At 44.4% G+C, this 11191-nt stretch overlaps 1 protein-coding gene across 2 annotated transcripts in view; it reads left to right on the forward strand.

Moving 5' to 3' along the window:
* LOC147116679 (hepatocyte nuclear factor 4-beta-like) overlaps positions 1-9258 on the forward strand; it is a 61471-nt gene extending 52213 nt beyond the window's left edge. For both annotated transcript variants that reach the window (XM_085991783.1, XM_085991784.1), the window contains exons 9-10: positions 6945-7067; positions 7403-9258. In XM_085991783.1, the coding sequence (XP_085847909.1) occupies positions 6945-7067; positions 7403-7542 (263 nt within the window). In that variant the 3' untranslated portion in view covers positions 7543-9258. The remainder of the gene's footprint in view (positions 1-6944; positions 7068-7402) is intronic.
* The last annotated feature ends 1933 nt before the right edge of the window (positions 9259-11191 follow it).

The raw sequence follows: 11191 nt of genomic DNA on the forward strand, positions 1-11191 counted from the left end.
AGGGGCCGGCTGCTGACTGCTCCAACTCTGCTTGAGCGGCAGCAGTCTGTCCAACAGCTGGTGGCAGCTGCAATGGAGGAGTGACAGTGTTGGCTGCAGGAATGCTGCCAACCTGACAGATCACAGGCACTCCTTGGTCGGCTGATACATTGGCACGCGCACGGGCCAGCACTGCAGCATGCGCAGCAATCTGCTGAGGCACAGACTGCTGGGCTGCTGCGGCACAGCGAGTGCCCCGGCGATGCCTGGCCGATCCAGCGAGTGTGGCAGCAGTTAGTGCCCGTGTAGCCCTGGTCTGTGTCTGCATGACAGCAGCCAGTGAATGCACGGCACGACTGAGCACTTGGCTAGAAGCCGCCTGTGAAGCAGCGAAGTCCTGCTGACTCCTAGCCTGTGCTGCCGCGACATCCTGCAGACTCCTGGCCTGTGCTGCACTGAATTGTTGCAGACTCCTGGCCTGTGCTGCACTGAATTGTTGCAGACTCCTGGCCTGTGCTGCCCTGAATTCCTGCACACTCCTTGCCAGTGACTCTATGGAGTCAGGCATCCTTGCCACTGCAGCCATGAGCTCAGTGTGCCTGCGCTCAGCCTGGGCGCCCATTTCCGCTAGGAGCCGCACCTCCTCTGCGCTCACCGTAGCAGGACTGGAGGCCGCACTCACCCTCCGGGGAGAAGGCCGCCGAGCTTCCCCACCCCTCCCGCGTTGCTGCAGCCCGCTGGTCCCCGGAGCTTCGCTATCCTCCGACCCTTCCCCCCTGCTCCCCTCCAGGGAAGACGTGTCACCATCATGGCCATGGGCTGCCTCGGCTGAGGGTGTCCCTGATGGGCTGGCTTCCTCTTCCTCCTCCTCTATGTCTGACTCGGACACAGTGCCAGCTTGAGGGGCCACCTCCTCACCTGGCGAGTCACCATCTGAAAGCAGGGAGGCACAAGAGTTGCTTTAGAGTGAGGACAGGGCGGCAGCGAGGGAGGCATGAGTGCTGCTGTGCACTGCATTGGTTCGATAGTGGCAAAGGATGCTGGTGTGAGGCGCAAGTGGAAAGGGAGAGGTCAAAAAGGTGATGACCTTACCATTGGTGCCCAGAACAGGGTCAGCATCTCCAGTGGCGACGGGGCCACTCAGCCGGCCTGCCATGATCCGCTCCACTCGCTGCTCGAGGTCGCTCAGCTGTTTCAGGTCAGGACGACCTCCCCCGGTCTGTCGCTGCTGTCTTCTGTTATGTGCCAGCTTGGCCTGCAAGAGAAAGGACCGCCTCTAAGTGCAGTGTCAAGCCCTGATCTTGCCCGCACTGCCTCCCATGTTCGATTAGCCCTGACAGTGTCAAGCCCTGATCTTGCCCGCACTGCCTCCCATGTTCGATTAGCCCGGACAGTGTCTAAAGTCCTGATTGCACAAGTGCTTTTCATGACAGTCCCATAGCTGCTGGATGAGGGCTGGCCATTACGGCTTTCAGACCTGTTTGGCCATAAAGTGAGGTGCACATGCAGGGATGAGGAGGATACTGGAAAGGGTACTCACCCTGACAACCCGAGTGAGGTCGTTGAATTTTTTCCGGCACTGGGTTGGTGTCCTGCCAACCACGCTGTTGGACATGACCCGGTTTGCCACATCCCTCCATGCTTTCCGATATTCGGTGGGCAGCGGCCTCCTGCCACCCTCAGGGAAGAGGATATGGCGCCTGCGGTCCACTGCGCCAACCAGCAGCCTCAGGTCACCCTCGCTGAAGCGCTGCGCTCTCTCCCTGGCCTTCTCCATTCTCCTGGGCGTGGAGCTGTTCCAGAAGCAGTGTTCAGGCCTTGCCTTAGGGCTGCAGTGTGCAGGGCATGGCAGCCAAGCAATTCCACCCTCCCCCTTTAAGTGCTGACCGGCGCCTGACTGTCTGCCCTCAATGAGCAACTCGCCGCACCTGCGCTGCGCCCGCCTTCGGTGTTTGCGCCCCGGATCGCCGGCTTAGCGCCTAATGATAGTCGTGCATCGCCTGCTTTAGCGCAGCAGCAACCTCTTGGGGCGATGCAACTGAATATCGGCGAAGGTGGCGCTAAGTTGCGCCGGGCGCAAAAGTTAGCGAACGACATGCTGTAGTGCCCCAAACATGGCTATACTGAATTTCTAGGCCAATATCGCTAACGCATTCCTCAGTGCAATTAACTGATCTTTGCTATACGATTATTTCGGTCACACTATATTGAGTACAGTATCAAAATAAGAGTGAAAAATAAATCTTATACAACAGGATGATCAATTCCGTGTCATACGTAAATGAATGAAAATCAGATCTGTGAAGAAATAGTATATATTTTCCGTACAGATAGAGCATTGTACAGTACCAAAACTCAAAATGAAAAAGAAGCAAAGCAGAAATTCAAGGACAGAGTAAGATCCACACGATTTTCTGTGAATTACATCACATAATAGAGGCTACATTTTCACTTATTCATACGATTTGAATACTTAAGCAGAGAAAAAATACATATTAAAGCACATCAAGATCAATATATTTCTTATTTTATCTTCATTGATTTATAGCATAAACCCAATTATTTTTTACAAGTGTTATGCAGTACTATCACTATTATTTTATATTATGTGCTGTGAATGATTCCTAATTACCAGTCTTACCGAAGTTCTATTTTGCCACATTTGTTAGCTTGCTTATTTAGCAAGTGAATACTGAAGCAGGATTTCTATCATAAAGGTTAAAGTCAGACGTGAATGACTTCTTATTAACACTGTGAAATAAACAACATCTGCTGCATTTACCAGCACATGAATTCCCAGCAGGCATTACTGCAAACACTGCATCACATTAATACAAGCAACTGTGATAGTTTGGGTATTTTTGCTTGAGTGAATCCAATAGCTGTACAATTTGAAGGTTTGGCAAAGTGGGAAACAAAATAAAACTGTGGTTTTAATTTGAAAGGTTTATGGGGGAGAAATTTGGTTGCTTTGCACCTCCCGTTAACACCCTAAGAGGGCACTAACAGGGCACAAAGCAACTACTGCCCAGGTGCGGCACCGCCAACGAAATTCAGCGGGAGGTTAGCGGCGGCGGTAACCGTTAGCGCCCCCCGTTAGCGCCCCGTGGCGATGTGCCGCCGGCGATGACGTCATCGGTGTGCGCAGCGCCCCGGCTGCAATCTTCGGTAGCGCCCTCTGACTTACCGCCGGACGCAATGTCCGACGGGGTCAGGGGGGCCTACCTGTGGCCAGGGTGGTGCTATTTAAAGGCGAGGTGCCGGGCGGCCATTTTTGTTGCTGGCCGCTTGCCAGCACCTGCCTCCGCTCCAGTCCCGCCCCCCGCGGAGTGCCGGCTGCGCTCCATGAGCCCGGCACTTCTCGAGTGCCGGGCTCTTTTGCCGGCACTCCGATCCCCGGTGGCCCAGCTGGGCCCCGGCTCGTGCTGCACAAGGCCCCTCCCCTTTAAGAAGTGGAGGAAGGCCTGCAATACCTCGGCGCGACGTGCCGCGATATTCCCTCACAGCACCCCAAGAGGGAAGCGGGGCGCTACTGGAAGCGCCCCGCTTCCCTCTTGGGGCGCTACCACTCAATTTCAGCCGCGGGGGCGCTAATTTTTCCGGGAGGCTAAAAGTAGCGCCCCAGCAAAGTTAGTGCCCCAAAGGGGGCGCGACTCAATTTCTCCCCCTATATCTGGAATATATTAACAATCTTATATCTGCATGCACTTCCCGTCTACAAAACCTTACTTCCTGATAGCAACTCATAATGAGAAAAGTTAGCATGTCCACATTCAGATTGAAAACTGCCTATGTAAACTTGTCACATTGTAATTACACCCTCCCATCAGTTGTGGTGCCATCGCACCTCAGATTTGCAGCTCCTAGCACTTCTAGCTGTTCTGCAAAGACGCTCCTATGGTTCAACCAATCCTATTTCTCTAATTCCCAAATTATTGTTGTTTTGTAATTTAACTATAAATGATCATATAAAATCAAAGACTTGTATAAAGCGCCAGCCTTGGCTCAGTGGTAGCACTCTCGTCCCCGAGTCAGAAGGTTGTGGGTTCAAGCCCCACTATAGACCACATAATCTATGTAAGACTTTATTGCAGTACTACAGGAGTGCTGCATTGATAGAGGTGTTGTCTTTTGGATGAGAAGTTAAGCTGGGGCCCATTTGCCCTTGGTGGATGTAAAAGATCCTAAGGTACTATTCTAAAGAGTTGTCCCAGTGTCCTGGTCAACATTTACCCCTCAAATAAAACCACCAGAAAATAGAATAACTGATCATTTACCTCATTCCTGTTTGTGGCACCTTGCTGTGCACACATTGGCTGCCATGTTTGCCTACACAACAACAATAACTACACGGCAAAAGTAATTCATCGGCTGTAAGGTGCTTTGGGACAGTCTGAGAATGTCAAAGTCACTATATAAATGCAAGCTCTTTCTTTCAAAATAAGGACAGAATGTATGACTTTAAAATGGGAACTGAATTGTGTCTGTGCGCACTGACCCAATTATCTCCCACCCCACTTCACCTGAAGGCGACACTTGGTCTTAACTCACCGTGTGAAACACCACAGGAGATCAATTAATGTTATTTTTTCATTATTTGAAATTGTGAACATATTTAAAAGAGACTCAGCTCAGAATGGAGACTGATTTATTGGTCTAATTTCACAACATTATGATGTTCAAGCAAGTTTTCAAGAAAGTGATTCAGTTTTATTCAATAACTAATTCAAGGAAAAAATACATGTAACATTTATTATAGGATTTAAATTTTCTTACCTTTAGTCGCTTTTGTGGCCTCCTGAATTTACTATTCACAACCTCGTCAATAAAGTGTTCATACAACGCTTGCTTTAGGGAACTAAATGGACTTACTTATATTCAAACTGTGCACATTTGGAAATTAAAATGACAACTGATGTGTGTATGTCTCGAAGGACAGAGAAAAGAATTCCCTTCATAGTTTTCCAGGAATACGAAAGACATCAGGTTGGCCAATTTCTATCCTCCACAGCTAATCACATTATCTCAATGCAATTGTTTTCAGATACTTTTATTTATAGTTTGCATTATTGAATTGAGATGCACACCTTTCAGACAGTAGAATCAATCTGAAAGATTGCTCAATGCGTCACTGCATCACACCTGATGTGTGGGTGCTTGATGCTAAGACTGTGTGATGAAAGTTAAAATAAAAGTTCTACTTCTCAACACTGACATCTTTTAAACTTGATGTGCGCAAAATTCGCTACCCACATTTAAAAAAAAACTATTTGTACAAGTACTATAAAACAAACTATGTCCATTTAGTTAATCCATACTTGTATTAATCAATCCAAGTACCTGCAGCAGACCTAAAGAGCTGAGCAATACAGGCACACAAGAAGAATATCAATGCAGTGACATTAAGTCACTATCTTACCCTCCTTATTGAATTGATGTATATATAAAGCTGCTGTTCAAAGGCACATTCTATAGTCACTCTAGAACCAAGATTAGAGTTTCCTAACTCCAGATTCAAGGCAAAGAGAAACCTCGGGCAGACAACGTTACTTGATTTGAATCCAGGTTTTATTGGAGAGTAACTGCAATGTGGGTTCAACTGAAGAAAGAATAAACCCAAACAATCTGCTCGGCCATGCTGCTGGCCCAGAACGTGCTTCAGGACATGACAGGTGCACTGCCCACGGTTTCCTGGTGCATATCACCAGCGAGTAAGGCTTCCTGCTGGCAGCACAAACCTGGAAAATTGCCCCTAAAATCTCATTTCTCCATGCAATAAGTTGTTCCATATTGATATATGAGCAACAGTAGTGTTAAACGGGTGGCTGAAGTTACTCCAGGTCCTTTATCCTACCGTATCTTACAGGGCCCAGAGACATTATCCGGGTACATCTCAGATTTTGGAATCCTTTCCCTTCTCCAATTTTCTTTTCTCCTCTCTTCACTGACTAGGGACAAGTATGGTTCCATTGATACCAGTCACTCTCTGATACCTCACCACATTGGTGGCCACACATTTTCAGCATGCTAATCAGCTGTGGAGGACATTACAGCCAAGCTTGATCCAATAGCCACCTGACATCCACACACACTCACTTTCTAACAGGTGCTACCAGGGAAGAGTCAGGAACGCAAATCCTGCCTAATTGATCCCCTTTTCTAACTCAGGTCTACTCAATTACAATAGTTGCATCTCACCCGCAGTTGAGATCAAACTAACTCAGTATTGATTAGAAATCCAACCCGAGATGTTCCTGGTCTGTCTGACTCGGTTACACGCACTCTATTAACCCATTGAGCCATCAGATGGCTCTTTCCACCATCTATTGAAACTGGCCCACTCTGGTGGTACGTGACAGCTCAGGTAATTACACCTAATGCTACTCAGAGTAAGCTCAAGCACTGTGTCTAGGGTCAGGGCGATACACTTGTTAATTGTTTTTCTTAAATTCGTCATGGGTGAATACTTTAAAATAAAGTAAAGCAAATGTAGTCACCCTATTGATGTCTTAGGAACTTTAACAGCGACTTTTATTGTGTCTCATTACGTTACCTAAGCCTATATTGTAGCTCTTTAATAAAGATTTTGCTATGTCACGGTCCATCATCAAAGACCCTACCCACCCCAGCCACAGTCTGTTCGCCCTCCTGCCATCTGGGAGACGCTACAGATGCATTCGCACCCGTACGACCAGATTCAGGAACAGCTTCTTTCCCAGGGCTGTCATCCTACTGAACTCCACAAATAAACTCTAAAGCCTGCACATCTGCCAATGCACTTTATTATGGTTATGTTTATGTTAATGTATTACAAGCCAAATGTATGTTGAATGTTTAAATGTCTTAATCTAAATGTACACTCTCGGGAGCCGCAAGCCTACATTTCGTTGTACTGCACTTGTGCACTAACAATGACAATAAAAGTTGATTTGATTTGATTTGATGTAACCTTCATCTCGTCACAGGATCCACAACCGAGGTAGCGCAGTACCCGCACTCTGGACATTCTGGTCTAGTTCAGGATCCTTTGGGTGGCCATGCATTGATACCAGCTGGTATGTCCTCAGCAATCCATCATGCTCAAATCTGTAAGTTCCCTAACCCACACTTTACAAAAAGTTGCTTTGAAAGTCATTGTTTTAAAGCAGCTAGAGCACTTTCCTGTAGCACTAGTGCATATTTTGAATTCGGTTGTAGTTCAATGTTATTGATAACTAGGGGTAGATATTGTTAGTATTTTTATATGGAGTGCACATGATACTACATGAGGCAATCAAAGGTTTTCAATATCTGAACACTTGTGTTTTTTTTTTGAGTTTGCAGGAAGTTTTCTGAGTTAGCTTATACTGGAGCAAGTAGTCAAGTGTTTTGAAGGTTTCTGCAAGATAAGCCTGTAACCTGGAAATGTCCATGTTTCTTGCAGCATCGCCGGAGACACCGCTTCCATCCCCATCTTCTGGCTCTGGAAATGAGGAATATAAACTGCATCCTGTTGCCCAAATCCAGGCTCCCTCCACACGTATGCTGCCTCAAACCATCATTCCCAAGCAGGAAATATTGTAAAAGAAAAATTGGATGTCATTCCACTTAGCCTCGGTGCACAAAAAATACCAACTTACTGCAAGCACGTCTGCAAAACACGACTGCCATTTAATATGTCGAAGTGAAATAGGAATATGTGTTTGCACTGTCATTTACAGTGGCTGCAAACAGAATGATCAAGGGCCAAGTATTAATATCACTTTATACATCAGTAATATGTATAGAAGTCAAAAATATGCAACAAAATTAAATAAGTTTATACATCATTCACCTTGAATTTCCTCTGTACTTGCAGCCAGAGGCACACGTAACCTGGGCGCAAACCAATTATGTGGCTTCAATGATCACAGAAATTCAGCCGTGAGTTACGCTCATAACTACAATACGCCCAGATCTCCTCTCTTTTTTTACGGCTGTCTTTCGATCCCTCCGCCTGAACGCATCTCCGCCCATAAAACTGGCCCCGCCCCCAAGTTAGAGAGCCTGGTATCTGAGTTTCCTGCGTTTGCACCTGCTCAGCGGTGCTCTCAAAATTACGATGCGATTTTCAGGTGCAGCAGGAAACAGTAATATTTCTAATGTTTTATTGCAATTGTTGGAGCATTTAAAAAAAAAAATCATCACTGAGATCTGCTCTATATTTTCTCTTTCTTGTAATACATTTTTATTGCATAAGTATGTCACATTGAAACGCTTCCCTGCTTGCAGGTTCCTAAACATGTGCGCCTAATGTGCATGAATGATGGTTAAATGAGCTGTAACTTTAATTTTCATACATAGAAGGAATATGAGTGTGAGATCTGCGCTTTCCTTGGGCCCTGATTGTTTACACTGTTTACACTGATTTACGCCCATTTTTATGTCCGGGCATCTTCTAATGAGATTGGCAGGAAATTTGAGGGTAACTTGACATCGGCAGAATGGGCACAGGAATGGGTGCCTTCCGGATTGTGCCCATGGAGTAACTTCCAGGTCATTATACTGTACTGTTTAGGAAATATGAAAATTGAGATTTTGTAAAAATTTGTTTAGAGAAAGTTTTGTGCATCGGGTCACTGACATTGCTCAGTTTGCTAAACAGAGCTTGTCCCTGACTCAGTATGTTCAAGGCAATGCAACAGCGATATATAAAAAAGTAGTTGAAGGAGGACTCAGCATTTCTGGCAATCTTATTTCTCATCAATAATACACTTCAGTGATTTGTTAATTAAAATGAAAATTGAAAAGCATTTTGTACATATGTCTTGTAGAATCATCCAGTGTTATAGCACTGTATTACAGAGCACGCAACCTGTAGTTAACAATTTCATTAAGGACTTCCTTGGGCTCTCTGAATGGCTCAGCTACTTAAGGGTGTGAGTGGCACAGATATACAGACCAGGGACATCTTGTGATCAATTGGCCTTGCTTCACTCACTGGTTAGACTCTCAGGTGAAACAAGTCAGGCAAGTTATTGGAGAGTGAAGAGCATCCATGGATCTTTACCCCAGCAAGGACTCGGAGCTTACAGGAAAAGTGCAGAGACAAAAGGGCAGGAAAAGGAGAAAGAGAAATAAAACAGGAAGAGAAAAAACCCTCCCCGATTAGTAAATTGAATTGCCTAGTTAAAAGGCAACTTTCACAATAGAGCCAATTTTGTATTGCTCCTAAAGAAAGAGAATATGACATACCCGGAACCATGCTATTTTCCAGCAAGCAACTGTAATTTATTTCTCAATAAACTTGCAGTGACTGTATCACAATCTTTTAGTGTGGATATTATCAGCGACAAAGAAGAATGCCTTGTGAAAGACACAGAGAATGTCCATCATCAAACAAATAAATACATACACCCCTGATTGAATTTGAGATCATAATCTCATTTTGGGGTTCCAATGACATTATACACTATGCTCTCGCAGTTTATATCACCTAAAACCCTAGATGAGATTAGTGCCTTGGATTCACTCCATTGTTCTCTATTTAAGTTACAGTCTCACTTCTCCACTACTTCCCCAAATATTGCTATAAAAACAAAACTATAAAATAGTGCAAGGGTGGCAATGGGAAATACATTTGACATAAATTATTTAGTTAGATCTTTACCTAAACCTGTCAGAAAGATATTACAAACAACCAACCAGTCTAACATATCACATAGGCTTCTTCAACAGCACGTCCCAAACCCACGATCTCTTCCACCTAGAAGGAAAAGGGCAGCAGGCGCATGGGAACACCACCACCTCCAAGCTCCCCTCCAAGTCACACACCATCCTGACTTGGAAATATATCGCCTTCCTTCATCGTCGCTGGGTCAAAATCCTGGAACTCTCTCCCTAACAGCACTGTGGGAGCACCTTCACCTCTCAGACTGCAGCGGTTCAAGGCGGCGGCTCACCACCACCTTCTCAAGGGCAATTAGGGATGGGCAATAAATGCCAGCGACGCCCAACATCCCGTGAATGAATAAAAAAAGGAGCCATCTTTACTAAGTACGCTTCACCCTCATTACATAATATTCTTAATTTTAATGTCATCTCTTTTATGAGTTTACTGGGTCTTGGCTCCCAACCTTATTACTGATGGTACTATAGTTTGCCCATCTTTGAACATGCAAGCTCTCCTCTCCGAGGGACTGTGGTTTAATGAAGGCAGAATGTGTCCATTTATCCAGAACTTCAAGTTAGAAACATAAAATTATTTCCAAAAATGTAAAAAAAAGTTCAAAGTAAAAACTATTTTAAATGCTTAATGAATTATTCAACATCACTATTAAAATTTAAAAGCTTTCAATGGAGTTTACACTGTAGATCTGACAGTGAAGTATAAGTATCCTATATTTCCCTCTATAAACCTTAACTTAGCCTTCACGCTGAAACACTTTGCAGGGTATAAATATAAATATAATAAATATTCTTACGATGCTATATTTCCGGGTGCTTACATTTCCATATTAATACAGTTTATTGAAAATTCCTCCCTCCCCCAAAACCTTGTGGAAGCAGTTTAGGATTCACGTGCAGCAAACTCCAAATTAAAACATTCATGATTAGAAAATGCATACACTGAAACCTTATTAGGAACTTTAAGTTTCAAGCTGCTCCTCCATCTACAATAGAACATCATCTGACACCAGCTGAAAAGTTTAGACAAAAAAAGGTTTGTGTATTGAAGTTCTTTTATTTTGAAAGCAATTTGATTTTCATGTAAACATTCTATGGATATGATCACTTACACTGAAAACGTGAAGCTGTTTCTACATAAATCCAAACAACTCAAGTGTCTTAACTCGCACAAACCTACACTTAGATTTAATCACACCACACTCCAAATCACAGTAATCTAGATTTACATTTGCGTTAATAGCTGTGGCTTAAACAATAAAATGTTTTGAATGGTTTAACCATTACAACGTAAAATTATAAAGTAATTATCAGTAATCAACAGAAGAAAGTAAAAGGAGTCAGACCATCACACTGTACTGGCAACAGCTGCATAATTAAAACTAGTCGCTGATGGGTTAAAAGGCAAATGGGAAGGCAGCACGGTGGCAAGAACTAATGGAGGGTTCTGTTGTTACAATGTGATGGTAATGTCTGCTAGCTATCAATCGCAACCTTGAATATTAACTGCTCAGTATCAAAAATAAGAATGAAATGGAAAAATTAGGTCACTATTTTTGAAAATATT

Source organism: Somniosus microcephalus, chromosome 6 (assembly GCF_052327205.1).
Source record: "Somniosus microcephalus isolate GS21.2 chromosome 6, FLI_Smic_1.0, whole genome shotgun sequence".
NCBI classification, from domain to species: Eukaryota; Metazoa; Chordata; class Chondrichthyes; order Squaliformes; family Somniosidae; genus Somniosus; species Somniosus microcephalus.